This window comes from Lactuca saligna, chromosome 2 (assembly GCF_052625555.1).
Source record: "Lactuca saligna cultivar CGN05327 chromosome 2, ASM5262555v1, whole genome shotgun sequence".
Classification (NCBI taxonomy): Eukaryota; Viridiplantae; Streptophyta; class Magnoliopsida; order Asterales; family Asteraceae; genus Lactuca; species Lactuca saligna.
In genome coordinates this window covers 186,241,172-186,258,761 of record NC_136418.1, presented here as the reverse complement: position 1 = coordinate 186,258,761, position 17,590 = coordinate 186,241,172, and the positions used below count along the sequence as shown (strand labels likewise).

General features: G+C 33.3%; 1 protein-coding gene, 2 long non-coding RNA genes and 1 pseudogene across 3 annotated transcripts; 3 read left to right on the top strand and 1 right to left on the bottom strand.

Annotated features, from left to right (window-relative positions):
• The first annotated feature begins 1,034 nt into the window (after window positions 1–1,034).
• LOC145030511 (uncharacterized) lies at window positions 1,035–3,720 on the top strand. The gene is made up of 3 exons (XM_078978865.1): window positions 1,035–2,269; window positions 2,351–2,817; window positions 2,907–3,720. Exons 1-3 carry the CDS (start codon window positions 1,664–1,666, stop codon window positions 3,718–3,720), a joined length of 1,887 nt encoding a protein of 628 aa, XP_078834991.1. The 5' UTR covers window positions 1,035–1,663.
• Window positions 3,721–3,777: 57 nt separating this feature from the next.
• LOC145029442 (uncharacterized) lies at window positions 3,778–4,321 on the top strand. Its single transcript, XR_013676543.1, has 3 exons — window positions 3,778–3,853; window positions 3,933–4,031; window positions 4,268–4,321. It is a non-coding gene; the product is annotated as an uncharacterized LOC145029442 (long non-coding RNA).
• An 871-nt stretch (window positions 4,322–5,192) lies between these two features.
• Window positions 5,193–12,612, bottom strand: LOC145029441 (uncharacterized). The gene is made up of 3 exons (XR_013676542.1): window positions 12,470–12,612; window positions 5,600–5,884; window positions 5,193–5,527 (listed from the first exon to the last, which is right to left on the bottom strand). It is a non-coding gene; the product is annotated as an uncharacterized LOC145029441 (long non-coding RNA).
• A 2,327-nt stretch (window positions 12,613–14,939) lies between these two features.
• LOC145030510 (protein FAR1-RELATED SEQUENCE 5-like) lies at window positions 14,940–17,311 on the top strand (annotated as a pseudogene).
• The last annotated feature ends 279 nt before the right edge of the window (window positions 17,312–17,590 follow it).

Sequence of the window (17,590 nt, the reverse complement as noted above, 5' to 3'; positions counted from 1 at the left end):
GCCAAGGCTTTGCATATAGGGGTTTGCAAAGATCTTGAAAATCACTTAAATAGAGTAGAAGGCAAGAATTTGAGGAAGATATGAAGGAAAAGCACTAGGGATTTCAAGAATTTCTGTAAATCCTTTGTGTGGTGTGGTTTTGATACCTATGGACACAAAACCGCAAAAGAAACAATAAAATATTAATGAATAGTGAATTCATTTATTTTAAAAACGTATAATTAGTATATTTGAATTTTAAATTTTTGAATAACATAACATAATAAAATTAAAATTTTTATATGATGTATTTTATATAAGGTAAATGATTTATATAGTTTGTTTTCTATAAATAAATTAACAGCATAAGTTAATTTAGTTGTATAATTTATTCTATTAAAGTAATTTGTTTTCTTTAGAAGTCTAGCAAAATCGTACATTATGTCATGTAAAAATAGTTAGCAAAAAGTCATTATTGTTATGTCTAAATATAAATGTATCAAAATTAGACATATATATATATATATATATATATATATATATATATATATATATATATATATATATATATATATATATATATTATTTTTAATGTTTGGTTTGCATTGAAAAAAGATTTGATTCTAAAGAATCAAACAACCATTTTAATTTATTTTATGTCATGATTAGAAAAATTGCCTTAGGATTCATGTTCGGAATCTCATTAAAAGAGTAATTGTTTTTAAAAACAAACATCTTAAATCTTAAAAAAGGTATATACTCTCAACCTCACACAGGCCCACAAAACCATGATAATTTATAAGGGTTAATACCTTAAAAACCATTATTTATACATATCCGTTTCGATTTAACCCTATCATTTTTATTTGTTACTTATTTGCCACCGTTAATGAAATGACGTTCCATTTATTACACCTTACCCGGTTAAAAACCGGTAATCACCTCCTTGCCGGTTGCATCTCTTCACTTGATTACTAATTCTTGGGAACGTGCATAGTAGCCACCACCTTTGTCCCTCATGTCTGACTAACAAAGGGGTATCCCGATAACATCATCGTCAAAAGAGGGTTTTGCAAGAGGGTTTTGAAAGAGGGTTTCTGAAGGTTTTCAAGGGTTCGATGGCAGAATCATCACGGAGAATGAAAAGTAAAGAATCAAAGGCGACAAAGAAGACAAAGTTGAGATACGTACGTGATGAAGAAGAGTCTGATGATGATCGTCTTGACTTAGGATTGTTGGATGTTGAACCAGATAACTTCAATCCTACATCTAACTTGTGTGACGACCCTTTTCTTAACATTTTATGTGATGATAAAATGTTAAAGAATAATCAGTTTGAAGGGGACGATGAAGCTGATGTTGAAGACATTCACCAGGAAGAGCTTGAGCATGAACACCTTGAAGATGAAAATGGCTTGGAAGTGGGTGTCGAGTTCAGGGTGCACGATCCTACCGTCAAGTGGAACCAAATGAAGCCTACAGTTGGTGAGTTATATGAGTCTCCTGCTCAGTTAAGGTTTGCACTCACTAACTATGCTGTAGCTAATGGATACCAACTTTGGTTCATGAAAAGTGATAAAAGCAGGGTAATTGTTAGGTGTGGGAAAAAAATGCAAAAAAACCATGTCCTTTTAGGATCCATGCTTCGTGGAAGTATAATGAACGTACTTTTCAGATAAAATCTATGGTTGAAACACATCTTTGTGCAAGGAATTATAATTTTGGACATTTGGTTAGTTGTAATTGGTTAGCAAAACACTACATTAAGGACATAATTAGGAAGCCCAAAATGACACTACCTGAGATGATGGAGGATGTCCTTACAAAATATTCAGTGAAAGTGTCAAAGGGGCAATGTCATAGAGCAAGGGTAAGGGCAAGGGAGATGATAGAAGGTAAACTGGAGGAACACTATGCTAAGATATGGGATTATGCCAACGAAATCCTTAGATCTAACCCTGGAAGTACATGCAAAGTAGGAGTTTCTGTAAATCCAGATGGGGTGAATTATTTTGAACGTTTTTATGTATGTTTTAAGGCATTGAAAGATGGATGGAATACAGGGTGCAGACGTGTGATTGGCTTAGATGGATGTTTCCTAAAGGGACAAATCAAAGGGGAGATTTTGACTGCTATTGGAAGAGATGCTAACAACCACGTGTATCCAATTGCATGGGCTGTAGTAAATGTAGAGAACAAAGAAAATTGGACTTGGTTTTTACAGTTGTTGGTTGATGACTTGGGTGTTGAGGATGGAAGGGGTCTAGTTGTTATTTCAGATCAACACAAGGTAAACATAAATACTACAAATTTTTTTATGTATTCATTTATATTGTCTAACCCATATTAATGTTGAATTTACTTATTTCAGGGACTTCTAGAATCTGTGAAAGCTATCCTTCCACATGTTGAACACAGGCAGTGTGCACGACACATTTATGCCAACTTCAGGAAGAGGCATACAGGTTTAGAGTTGAAAAACTTATTCTGGGCTGCTGCAACTAGTTCACATGAAGGGGATTTTGTGTCTAACATGGAAAAAATTAAGAAAATCACTTCAAATGGATATGATTGGTTGATGTCTAAGAATCCACAATCATGGTGTAGGGCATTTTTTGGACTAGGGTATGCATGTGAGGCAGTGGAAAATGGGGTTTCTGAGTCCTTTAACTCCATGATCATAAATATTAGGAAAAAACCACTTCTCACAATGTTAGAGGAAATTAGAATCTATGTCATGTCTAGGTTTTATTATTTGGCTGATAAAGCTTCTACTTGGAGAACTGAATCGTGTCCAGCTATCATAGAGAAAATGAAGGAGTTTGGAAAAGAGATGAGGTAAATTCTTACATAAACTTGTTACTACTTACCATTAAATTGTGTTGTATAGTTAACATGAAATTGTTATTTTTAATTTGTATTTATAGGAACTGGAAAGTTATAGCAACTGGGGGGTCTGTATTTGAGACAAGGTATGGGTATACAGCTTACAAAGTGGATTTGGAACAACACTATTGCACATGTAGACTATGGGAGATATCTGGAATACCATGTGTGCATGGTCAAGCAGCAATAAACTACACTCACATGAATCCAACTGATTTTCTAAGCATTTGGTTCCAAAAAGAGAAATTTATGGCTGCATATACCACAAATATATCACCAGTGAATGGAAGCAACCTGTGGGCACCCACTGACTATATAAAGCCATTACCTCCTTTGACAAGGAGACTGCCTGGTAGGCCAAAAACCAAGAGAAGAAGGCATGTGTCTGAGGTCAATGATTCCAAGTTCCCAACTGTTAGAGCTAGAGTTTGTAGGACTGTTAGGTGTAGCAAATGTTTACAATTCGGCCATAACTTGAAATCCTGTAAGAATGAGCGAGTGATGAAGGAGTATGTGCCACCTAGAAAACCAGGAAGGCCAAGGAGGGGTGGAGAAGAAGATAAACAAAAGGCAGTTAAGCTTGTAGTGAAAAGAAAGAAGAAGATAAAGAAGGCTGGAGAAGGATCCTCAAACCAGGATGACCAAGGTGGGGTTGAAACTGCAAACGATGCAACTGTGCAAGAAGAAAATGGAACTGTACAGGAAACTGTACAGGAAACTGCACCCAAAATTGTGAATGATGGGAATGCTATTTCTGATGAAATTGATGTATTGTTGCAAAAATGTGGTTATGAACCTCATGAGATTGAACAGGCTATAGAAAACTTGGAAATGGTATGGAAACCTTTACTTTAAATTTCTTAAAACTAATATGTGATTTACATAAGGTAATTAACTAGATCATGTCTTACAGGGTGTAGATGCTAATGAGATTGAAGAGGTTGTTAATGAGATTGAAGAGAACTTGCTTGAAGAAAACTTGGAAATGGTATGGAAACCTTTACTTTAAATTTCTTAAAACTAATATGTGATTTACATAAGGTAATTAACTAGATCATGTCTTACAGGGTGTAGATGCTAATGAGATTGAAGATCACTTGGAAGCAGACTTAGAAGAGGATGTTAATGAGATTGAAGATAACTTGCTTGAAGAAAACTTGGAAATGGTATGGAAACCTTTACTTTAAATTTCTTAAAACTAATATGTGATTTACATAAGGTAATTAACTAGATCATGTCTTACAGGGTGTAGATGCTAATGCAGACTTAGAAGAGGATGTTAATGAGATTGAAGATAACTTGCTTGAAGAAAACTTAGAAATGGTATGCCAACCTTTACTTTAAATTTCTTAAAACTAATATGTGATTAACATAGGGTATTTAAATACATCATGTCTTACAGGGTGTAGATGTTAATGAGATTGTGCCACCAGTGCAAGAAGTCGCTATACAAGGTTTAGATGCTAATGCTTGGGTTGGTGAAGATGATGGGAATATTGACTTCATTGAAGATACACAAGTTGTTGGGAGGCCTAGGAAAAGGAAGATTTCTGAGAGAATTGTGAAAATCAAGCTGAAGAAAGCAGTTTATGATAAGGATGGAAGGGGTTCTAGTATTAAGAAACCAGTTAATTTGGAGTAGGACTATTTAGGAGGGGGTATCATGGGCACTATGTATTTTGCTTGCCCTTTTTGTTAACATTTCATCAGCTTTTGGTAACAACCATCCAATTGTATATCAGCATCTAGTAGTATTCAATTAGGCCTTTTTGAACATTGGTAGTTAATGGCCATTAAAACATTGTTGGGCAATTGGTTGTTTGGTACAGATTGTAATACCCCCTTTTATGTTATTATGAATGCAAGTATTTGAACTTAATGTCATTTCACTTGCTTACATTCATATGTTAATTGTCATTCCAGTTAATGTCCTTTACTTCCTTATTTTAGTACATTCAGTTATTACCAAGTTTTACCAAGTTCTACTACATTTCACTTGCTTACACAAGATTTAGTACATTACCATAACTACATTGTAATAAATCACTATAATGCAATTACCAAATCACAGGGACATAAATAAGATTGGATTACTATCAATACACTTCTCCATCAAACATTACCATAACTACAGTGATCACCTGCTTACAATCATATGTTAATTGTCATTCCAGTTAATGTCCTTTACTTCCTTGTTTTAGTACATTCAGTTATTACCAAGTTTTACCAAGTTCTACTATATTTCACTTGCTTACACAAGATTTAGTACATTACCATAACTACATTGTAATGAATCACTATAATGCAATTACCAAATCACAGGGACATAAATAAGATTGGATTACTGTAAGATTGGATTACTGTCAATACACTTCTCCATCAAACATTACCATAACTACATTGAACACCTGCCCTAACCAAAATGAAGAACCTACAACAACCTTAACTTACAACTGCCCTAACCAACTGGTTCTTAAAATACAATGTCAATTAACAAAATTACTCCAATAACCACTAACATCACCAACACAAACTTCAACAACTTGATCACCTGCAGAACACCACTAGCAACAACTTCGTTATAGGGCTCCCTTTCATTAGCATAAAACTTCATCTCTTCCGTGTCAAGCCACTTGAAATATTTACACCCTTTTTTGGTACCCTGCCAACAAAAGCTTCATTTACTAACTTTTGAAAGATAACAAAATGGGAAAACAAAATCCCTCAAATTTACCTTATAGTTAGGGCATGCCTTGAACTTTCTTCCTGGGTTTTTATCAGTTCTTAAAACTGAGTATTGCAGTTGATCACCACAATCACACTTAGTGCGATAAATCGGTTTGCTGATAGAAGTTGTTGAAGACGAAGCCATGGAAAAGAAGAAGACGTGATGTGTGAGGAAGAACGCTTGTTAAACCGAGTGAAGGAGAGGTTTTGGGGAAAAAGTGGATTTTGGGTATGTAAAAGGTTAGGGTAACCTGTTAAACCGACGACACCGGCTACCATTGACTTTTCATAACTAGTCAACACAATTAATGGCAAATAAGTAACAAATAAAAATGATAGGGTTAAATCGAAACGGATATGTATAAATAATGGTTTTTAAGGTATTAACCCTAGAAAGCACAAAATTAAAGATAAACACGTAGTAGAAAGAAGTAATCATGTCACCCAATCAGTTTGGTTCTAATGGGTTATAGAGTTCTCTAATCTCTGTTACTTCAGTGAACCAGTAGGAATGAATAAAATATTTGTAGGAAAATAGGTTTCCATATAGCACTACGTTTATTTGTAAATAAGAAATCAGATATCCTTTCTTTTAGGGATGAACATCAAAACCGGGTATCCGCTTTTGGAACTAAAATCATCTTGAAACTGCAACTGCCTTAAGCGATTCCGGTTCTCATTTCTTCGGAACCGCTACCTGCCGGAACAGGTATATATATATATATATATATATATATATATATATATATATATATATATATGTGTGTGTGTGTGTGTGTGTGTGTTACTTAGACCGATATATTGGTTTCATTTTGTCCGTATTTGGTTAACTATATGACGTTGGCTACGAAGTTCTCTTTAACAAAAGAGAAGGAAAAGTTGTTGATCAAAAGAATGTCATTGTTTTTACTACAATTCGACAAAACGACATCTATGTTCTAGATATGTTTTCTGCTGACAACTCTCTTCATCGTTGCTTCTTTTTTCATGCTCAATCTCATCTAAATTGGATTTGGGACAAAAGGCTATCTAATCTGAACTTCAAGAACATTTCGAAGATTGCTAGGAATCAACTTGTAAGAGGAATTCCTAAAGTGCAGTTTGTCAAGGACAAGATCTGCTCAGCATGTGAAAAGGGGAAGAAAACCAAGTCTTCCTTCAAGCAAAAGTCCTGCTCTTCTATTGTCAAAACTCTTCATCTTCTTCACATGGATCTGTTTGGATCAATTTCGGTTAAGTCATGGGATGGAAAGAAATACACTCTTGTCATTTTGGATAAATTTTCAAGGTTTACATGGATTGTCTTTTTTAAGAAAAAAGAGTCATGTCGCTAATGAAATCATTGCCCTCATTAAGTAGTTGGAAGTACTTCATGATCACAAAGTAAGGGAATTACGTATTGATCATGGAATTGAATTTAGAAACTCCTCTCTAAAAGATTTTTGCTCAATCTCAGGAATTTCTCAGAACTTTTTAGCAGTTAGAACTCCTCATTAAAATGGTATTGCAGAGAAAAGAAATAGAACTCTCATTGAAGATGGAAGAACTATGGTCGTTGAAGCTGGTATTCCCTTGTGATTTTAGGTTGAAGCTGTCAATACAACTTGCTTATCCCAAAACCGGTCTATCATTGTTAAGCGTCATGCGAAAAATGCTTATAAGCTACTGAAAGTAAGGAAACCGAACATCTCTTATTTTCATGTATTTGGATGTGTTTGTTACATCTTGAATCAAAGAGATCAACATTCGAAGTTTGAAGCTAAAGCTGATGAAGGAGTTTTTCTAGGTTACTCCAGCATATCCAAGGCTTTCAGGGTATTCAATTTTTCAAGGCAAATTGTTGAAGAAACAATTCATGTTAACTTTGATGAAGACACATTCATTCATGATCCATTCGATCCTCCCTCATCAATTCTGAATGAACTTACTTACAGTCCCTATAATCCTGTTCCTAAGTTTTTACCAAGTGATGTTGAGCCTATTGTACCAAACGTTGATCAATTAATCAGTTCACAACCTATCTCTGAAGATCAGGTTGTCATCTCTAAAGATGTTGAACCATCAAATCAAGATGATTATACTCAAAGTAATACAATCAAAAGTTTAAATCCAAGAATTCTCAGAGATCATCATGAATCTCAAATCATTGAACATGTAAATTCTAGAATTCTTACCCGCAGCGTAGTCAGCAACAACTTCTGCATATTTGTAAATTTTATCTCGATAATTGAACCAAAAAATGACATTGATGCATTGAAAGAGGCTAACTGGATCAAGGCCATGCCACGGATGAGCTGAATGAATTTCAAAGACATCGTATGTGGACTCTTGTTCCAAAACCACAAAGAAAGACTATCATTGGCACTCGTTGGGTTTTTAAGAACAAAATGGACGTGGATGGGATTGTTATAAGAAACAAAGCTAGACTTGTAGCTCAAGGTTTCTATCAGCTTGAAGGTTGGGCTATGATGAAACTTTTACTCCCGTTGCCAGAATTGAAGCAATTCGCCTGTTTCTTGCTTTTTCTTATTTCAAGAACTTCAAAGTTTCTCAGATGGATGTCAAGACTGCCTTTCTACATGGTGATCTTGAAGAAGAAGTTTTTCTAAAGCAACCTCTAGTGTTCGAAAGTGAAGAATTTCCAAACCATGTCTATCGTCTTGATAAAGTTGTTTATGGTTTAAAGCAGGCGTCTAAGACATGGTATGACACATTGGCAAGTTATCTTCTTTCAAATGGATAGAAATGTGGAAAGATTAAAATACTTTGTTCATAAAGAATTTGGGATCCCATATCATTTTTGCCTGAGTGTATGTGGATAATATCATCTTCGGATCCGCTAATGAAAAGCTTAGTTCAGAATTCACAGAGATTATGTCCAGAAAGTTTGAGATGAACATGATAGGTGAACTAACTTTCTTTTTTGGTTTGCAGGTCAAACAACTAACTAATGGTATTCACATTTGCCAAGCTAAATATATTGTAGATATGTTAAAGAAGTACGGATTATCTGATTGCAATCCGACCAAGACTCCAATGTCCTCCTCAGCGTCTATTAGCGCTGATCCAGATGGTGCTGATGTGAATATAACTCTGTTTAGAGAAATGATAGGCTCTCTACTTTATCTTACTGCTAGTCACCCTGACATTATGTTTTCTACTATATTGTATGCTCGTTATCAGACCAGTCCAAAGGAATCTCATCTACTCACTGTGAAAAAGAATCTTTCGGTATTTAAAGCATACACCCATTCTTGGGTTATGGTATCCTCGTGATTCTGAGTTTAAGCTGGTGGGATATACTGACTCCGATCATGGTGGATGTGACATCAATCGGAAAAGTACTTCAGGAGGAGCTCAAATGCTTGTAAATAGATTGGTAAGTTGGTCCAGTAAAAAGCAGACATCAGTGGCTTGTTCTACCGCTGAAGCTGAATATGTTGTTGCTGGAAGGTGTTGTGCTTAGATTCTATAGATTCAGAATCAACTCTTGGAGCATGGTCTAAACTTCTCGAAGATACCTATCTGTTGTGACAACACCTACTTCATTCATATGATACAAAATCCAGTGCAACATTCTAAGACCAAACACATCGACATCCATCATCATTTCATCAGGGACATAGTTCAAAAGGGAAAAGTGGAGTTGTTCTACATCCCATCAAATGATCACCTGGCTGATATTTTCACCAAGGCATTGGATGAAAAGCTTTAAACAAATTGATTGCGGATATTGACATTCTTTTAATGATTTAATTGTTCTAACTTTCAATTTAACATTGCTTTTGTTTGCTTGCTATAAAAACACAAAAAAAATGTTACTTTTATTATGTTTAAAGATGATTCACAATCCTATGCTACACTACAAAGCTACATCACTGATACTATCCTTCAGTTTTGTTCTCATGCTAAGGTCAAAAAAGGGGAGAATTGGATATTCAACCCGGAGTTAATTGGATATTCAACCCGAAGTTAAAGGGAACTAAACTAAATTTAAGGGGGAGTTAAGTTGATTACGGATATTTTCGTCCTCGGCTTATCATTTCTTCATTCTTCTGCTTTTCTTCATAACCATGTTAGATATGTTGCCTCAATTTCTTGAAAAATAAAAAAATAGGAAGTCACTTTTATTCTTAAGGGGAGCATTCGTTAAAGCTGAAGAGTTAAGCATTCGTTAAAGCTGAAGAGTTAAGCATTCATTCTCAAGGGGGAGCACGAGCTAAAGAATTCATTAAATATTAGTTTTGACATCATCAGATAGCGGGGATTGTAATGTCAGACCTTATGATCTGATGAGTTAAACACTCTAACACTATCTGTCAGCGTCAACATCAACTAAATCAACAACACCAACGTATCAAGCTTATCAACGTCAGCATTTAGCATAATTATTCTATGTAATCTTTTGAATATTAGGTAATGATATATATAAGTATAGAATAGATAACACATTATGTATCTTTATGATAAGATCGATTCTTAGTATAGATTAGATACAATCCTATATGCATATATTAGTATATATACAACATTAGGAAAAACTCTAATATTGTGTGCACAGCTTGGTGTCGTAATCGTCTTTGTGACAATCGTCTTCTTTGTGAGGACAAAACCTCTTTCTTGGCGAAAGAAACAATTTGGAGAACTCTCTGTGTCTTTTAATTTCTGCTCTTTATCTTTTGTTGTTTAAGTTTCTATTTAGTCTTTATACCTGAAGTGCATCTGATCAATACAAACCTTCAATTACCGTTATTTTTCTTTTCAAGCAAGAAATCAACACAATTTTTAGAGTATTTTTAAAAACATATCATTTCAGAAAACGAAGTAATAAAACTCTGATACTCGAATTTCAACGAAAAAAAGAAATTCTTGAAGTTATACTCGATTTTCAGCGCAAGAGAAAAAGAAAACTTCACCAATTGAAGCTGACGAAGGCGAAGGGGAAGCTGGTGGCAGAACGGACGAAGGCAAACGAAATCAAGGGTCTTTTTCATTAACAACTGTATAAAAGATATCGCTGGCGGAGGGCGGCGACTGGAGTCAATGACGGAGGCAGGCGGAGGCCATCGACAACTTTGTCTATAGCAGAGGGAGCACCTATGCAGCCGATTGTTGCAGACAAGATCGAATGGTAGGAGAAAGGGTTGATGATCGATGGAGTAGAAAGAAAAAAAAAAGACGCAGATGAAAAGCGTGTCTTTTTTTTTGTTAGGGTACAACTGTCCAAAGTTTCATTCAACCCGTAAATACATGGTTTTGGGCTTTGTGAGAAAGACATATCTTACCGAGAAAGACCAATTTTTTATGCAAATCAAACAGTTTTTCCGGCCTATTCAACCATAAATATTTGTTTGGACTTGGAAAGATGTCTATCAAATGAGTCCTTATTCTTTTTAACTTGTTTAGAGACCAAAACCGAAACAAATTTGAAACATAAGGATCGGATTGTCTGAGTTAAAAAAAAGTATTAGGGACCAAGCACACAGACCACCCCAAACCACAGGGACCATTCGTTTAATTTACCCAAAAAGTTATTATGTTTTTCTAATTTTTACGGTTTAATCATAAGATTTTACGTAAGTTAATTGTGACCCCTATTTCAAGTTTAGCAGGTGTTAAGAATGATATGACTTCTTATTTATTTACATGACATCATATTTATATACTAAAATAACGTCTAACTTTCTAAAATGGCTTCTAATTACCTACATGGTATGTGTATAATTTACTAAAACTACAAATAAGAAAGCATTTTCAAGAAGTAACATGCTATTTAATGAAGTACATATGACGTCATGTACGTAAATGGGAAAAGAAAAATCAAATATCTTCCTTCCTTTTGTTCATATCTATCTTTCTACTAATTAGATCATTACAAGTATCAAAATCAAACTAATTAGATCATTACAAGTATCAAAATCAAAAAAGAATGTTAAGAGAGAGAATTAATGAATTTCACATATTATTATTTTATAGGAGTAGAAAGATAAGTGGGAACAAAAGATAGAGGATATTTAATTTTTTACCATGTCAACTTCAACACATTTTAAACCTGAACCGGAAATATGGAATCGAGTAAAATGTTCTTTTTAAAATTTCATCGACCGAAATAAAACAGTGGTTAAAGTGCCAAAAAGGCCAAAAAATAATGGCCTTTTATGTATATTACCCTAAACTTTATGGGAAAACATAAACTTATATTATTAAGTTCTGATACACATACATACATGAGTATCAGGGACTGCACACAAAATTGACAGTGTGAGATTGTCCTGCTTTCACAGATTTGTCCTTACAAACATGAATGCACATGGCAGTGCCACACGATTAAAAAAATGTTCCAAAATTTGTCTACTACAATACAATGAATAACTCTAATCCAAACAAGACTTCAGATAATGACGATTTCAGGTCACAGGAGAGTTCTTTTAACTCCTATCTAAAATTTGTGTGATTTTTTTTTTTTTTTATAATCAGAGTAAAGTATCAGGGATAAACATCGATTGTGAGAGAAATACAAAGTCATCAGTCATCAGAGATTCAAAGATGCAACAATATATACATGTTCTATTAATTCGATATTTCAGTACATGAATTCGTGATCACTACTAACTAGTTTATAAAATTCAAAGTATTAGCATCAGTTAACGAAATCGAACACAAAAGCTACTGAAAGGACCTTTCCTTTCGAAATTCGTTACAGATTTAACCATACGTTTATACTGTTAAATAGAATGCAGCGATCATGATGAACGCAATATTTAGAATAAGATCCATTATAAATTTGTAGGTCACATTTACTAACGATATATCATCTACAATCGGAAACTCGGTCTAAAAACAGTAGATTCGATATAAGAACAAAAGGAAATCGTACCTGTTAAACCATTGAAAACGATGAAAAGGTTTGAGATCTGTAATCATGAATCGGTGAAACTTTCCGCCTTCTGAATCGCAACAATTTTGTAACGACGACGGAGATGCTATTTTCGCGGGATGTGCTGTTTTTCCATCTGATTTGAACGATACTCGGTGTTCAATCAGTTGGGCCAGCTCATACTTTATACGTTTATAGTTTAAAAGACCCTTTTTGAAATGGAGCAACTTTCAATGAGCCCAATAGGAGTACACTTTATGTGTTTTAAAATAAATTCCATAAAATATTTTATCATTAAATTCGCTTTTAAAAAGTACTAAAAATTAAACCCAAAGTTAGATCGGGCCGTTGGCGGGCCTAGTTGTTGCTGGTATTTGGATTTGGCATTACTTTATGTTTGCATAACTGGATTTTTAATAATAACTTTTTGAAATTTGCATAGTTTTATTTTTTTTATTCTAATACTAAATAGTTAGTTTTGAATAATCAACTTTAAAGTTTAAATTAATAATAACGAAGTTGAAGGTCTGAGAAACAAAACATAATTACCTAAGTTGCCTGATTATTTACAAAATTTTAGAGTTACCTCTATTTCAAAAAAATAAATTCAAATATGATCATTTTCACAAAGAATTACATTTTAATTAGTCTATTTAGTAGATAGTTTATATATTCCAAATATGCCAAATACTTCAACATTTATCATATCACTTTCAAAAAATAAACATAAACACCTTTTAGTTAAAGTTCAACTTAATATTTGACATTTTCATTATGTCTACAGCTTGTCTTCATTTGAAAGAACTATTTTTGTATTTGTAACTTTTTATTTACTTTTCCGACAAATATCAGTACAATTTCACTTTTTAACCATCACTCGTTTCATTATATAATTAATTTCCAACGGAGGAATAGTAAAAGTTTTATGTTTTAGACTTTTGTCATATTTGTTTGCATGTTTTGACAGTTTTAGTACTTAAAATAATAATTTTTTCTTTTTGTCTTTTTGCCCCAGTATTTATAAACTTTCAACTGCATGACGTCTTTTCCATTTTTTTTTACCTCATGGTCATCTACTTTTAGCCACTTTTGCTCACATTTCTTTATATGGTTTGACAATTTTAGTCTCTAAAATAAAATAAAAAAAATTTCTTATTTTCCTTTTTACCCGGATGTTTTAGAAAACAACCAATAATTAGCAAAAATACAAGTCATCAATCATAAAACTTGTATGTTAGAGTTTCCCGACACACTAAACTGCTTCAAAACACCAATGTAGTGTGAGGGTTTTTACTAGTTAAAATTAAGATGATAATTCAACGATGTTTTTAACTTATCTAAGTAAATGAAATACGTAAATTTAACTCAAATGAAAACGTGTCAATATATTTGAAAATCAATACAAATATGTTCAAAGAGAAATTAAATATGTTTGAAATTAAAGCATTTCCATATAATATCTTAATAACTTTTATATATATATATATATATATATATATATATATATATATATATATATATATATATATATATATATATATATATATATATATATATATATATGGAAAAGTGAATATACCTTACAGCAGGATATAAACTTAGGTACCTAATTGTCAAAACTACGTAGTTTTGTTTAATTATTTTATTTGATGAAAAAGAAAAATGTTATTTCCTGGAAAAAAAAAAAGATACGTTCCAATTTGTTTCCTTATTTTTATGAAAATAGATATCGTATCTTCCTTCTTTTTCGATTGCGGCTGTGATCATCATCGTTTTCAAAAAACGATTACCATACAACTTTGCTGCTTGAAATCGGATTCCTAATAAATCACGAAACAAAAAAGGTTCAAGAATTGAATTGGGATTTTGTCATACAACTACTAATCGATTTTGGGATTGAAGAAACAAAATTTCACAGAATTCGGATTTCAAAGGGTTAATTCAAGAAATCGAATTGAAGAAATTGCTTCATGAAATCGACCTCCTTCAAAAACTGCAAATACTCTGTTTACGGTAAATCTTGAAATTGGATTCCTAGTAAATAAGGATTTGCTTTAAAAAAAAAAAAAAAAAAAAAAAAAAAAAAAAAAAAAAAAAATTGCCAAGGCTTTGTTGTTTACTGATTTCAGAATTTTAATTTTGGGATTTTGTTTTTCATGTTTTCAGAATTTTAATCTTGGATATTGCTGTTTCCGGACTTTGAAATTTGTTGCTTTGTCTTATTTGTTCGGAGATTTTAGAGCTGGACATTGTTGTATTTTTTGAGCTAGACATTGTTGTTTTTTTAGAGCTGGACATTGTTGGTTGTTCTGTGTTTTCTGAAAGGTAAATATCCAATGTAATTAATTTTTGTATATGCTTCGTTCTCATTGTGATTTTTAAGTACAATGATTCAATCTTTACTAATAGTAAACAAAATGGTGTTAATCTTTTATTTAGAAACATGGATCATGGTCTTGTGTAGGCCATAATGATTGAAACCGAAGCAAATGATCACGCTATTGAACTACATGTAACTGAAGATATTGACACAAATGATTTCGTAGAAGCAACACGTGAATTTGAAAAAATTAACGATGTTGATGTGAACATTGAGAGTGACGACAATGAAGTTAATGATGAAAGTATATTGGGAAAGGTTTTCGATACCGCGGAAGATGCATATGACTTTTATAATGATTATTCGTTTTTACATGGATTTGGTATACGTAAAAATGACATATTTAAAAGCTTGAAAACAAATGAGCCTTTTCGGAAGATTTATGTATGCAACAAAGAAGGGTTCAAACGGATTAAAAAAACAATTCAAGTGAAAATGAGACAAAACGTCGTAGAGATGTTAGAACCGGATGTGAAGCAAGGCTTCAAATTACAATACAGAAGGATAGGAAATGGCTAGTGGACTTGTTTAACGACACACATAATCATGAATTGAGCATGACACCAACGAAGGTGATGAAGCATCGATCTCATAATAAGTTTCACCGTTCCATGGAATGTAAATCTCTTATGGTTGAACTTGGACAATCAGGGTTGAAACCTAGTATGGTTAAAAAGGCTATTAATGCAATGAAAACCTCAAATGAAGCCGATGTTACTTCAAAGCAATGTGTTGATGTCTTATTCGAGCAACGAAAACAACATAAAGGAAAAGAGTTTTATGGACTTATAAAACATTTTCAAGATAAAACATTAGTTGATAATGACCAGTATTTTGTCGTGGATTTGTGCGATGATGGGTGTCCTAAAAACATTTTCTGGGCTGATGGAAGATCACGAGATGCCTATACAAAGTTTGGAGATGTTGTTGTCTTTGATGTCACTTATATGACAAACAAATTCAAGATGCCTTTTGCTCCCTTTACTGGGGTGAATCATCATGGACAATCTATACTTTTTGGTGGAGCATTACTAGAAAATGAAAAGGAGGAAACATTTGAATGGTTATTTGAGCATTTCCTCAAATGTATGTTTAACAAATATCCAAAAGCAATTATTACTGATCAAGACAAAGCTATGGGAAATTCAATAAAAAGAGTTTTTCCAAACACTCGTCATCGTTTTTGTGAATGGCATATCAAGAAGCATGAACCGAAACACCTCCACCCTTATGTTTCCCGTTATAGTGATTTTCAACAATCATATAGAGAATGGGTAAACAGTGAAACCATTGAAGAATTTGAAGCCACGTGGGAAGTTATACGTTGCAAATACAAACTAGAAAGTAATTGTTGGATAAGTGGCATGTATAATCAACGGATGCATTGGGTTAATGCTTACTTTAAGGATATTTTTTTGGTTGGTATGTCCACAACTGGACGAAGTGAGAGTATTAATTCATTTTTTGATGGATTTGTTAACTCAAGTACTATGTTGAATGAATTTGTAGTGCAATTTGACAAAGCAGTTGTGTCACGAAGGGCGGCCGAAGAAGATGAAGATTTCAAGACTATGAATTCGAGGTCGGTTCTGTCCTCAGTACATCCAATTGAAGCAAAAGCAGGTGAGTGTTATACCCGAAAGATTTTTGATATTTTTAAAAAAGAATGGATAGAAGCTAATAATAATTTAACTCACGAGACACTAAGCAAAAGTACAGAAGAAAGCAAATATCAAGTTGGGAGACTAGATGTTGATAAAACATATTGGCGTATTGTTACTTTTCGTTATTTGAATCAAGTCAACATCACATGTTCGTGTGCTAAGTATGAGACACATTGAATTTTATGCAAGCATAGTCTGTATGTGATGAAGAAGAGGCATGTTCAAACACTCCCCAATCATTATATTTTACCTCGGTGGACCCTTAATGCTAGGTACAAGGTAGGTAATGTTAGCATCGAACTCGGAGATATGAATACTGAAAATGAAGTTAGTACTTTCACATTATGGTGTGTCCGTTCAAATTTTAATAAATTAATTGAACAAGCAAGAGACTCCCCTTCGGAGATACAGAAACTTAATACGTTATTGATAAGTCTTTTAGAGGATCAAGTAGTACGAAAGAAATCTATATCTTTTGAGAATGCATCTCAAGGTTCTTGTATGGGAATTTCGCAAGTAGATATGATGCCACAGTTATCTATCCGTGATCCTCTTGGTCCAACTACTACAAAAGGGCATCCTAAAGTTGCTAGTAGAATCAAGTCTCCTTTAGAAGCCCCCAAAAAGCGAACGTGCTCTTACTGTCAAGGATTGGGTCATTACGCTAGTAGTTGTTCAAAAAGAAAGGTACTTATAATAATAATAATTACTATTCATGATTTTAGAAGTATGATAATTATAATAACTATTTTTTTCATGTATCAGGCATATGAATCGATACATGAGAAAGAAAAATGAGATGTGTTGTTTTTGTGAGCAAAAGAAAAAGCCATATGCTTCTTCATATATTTGACATTCTTTTTTGATTTATGATGTATGAATAATCTTGATATTTTTTATGTTTCTTAACATTTTTTATGTTTTCGAATGAAAATTGTTGATTACTTCTGATTTGTCTGTTTAAAATTGATTGTTGGTTGTTATTATGGGATAAAAATGAATGTGTGATGCTAATATTGGTAAACAACGAAAGTATGATGCTATTGCGGGTTAAAAGTGAAAATATACAACCACAAT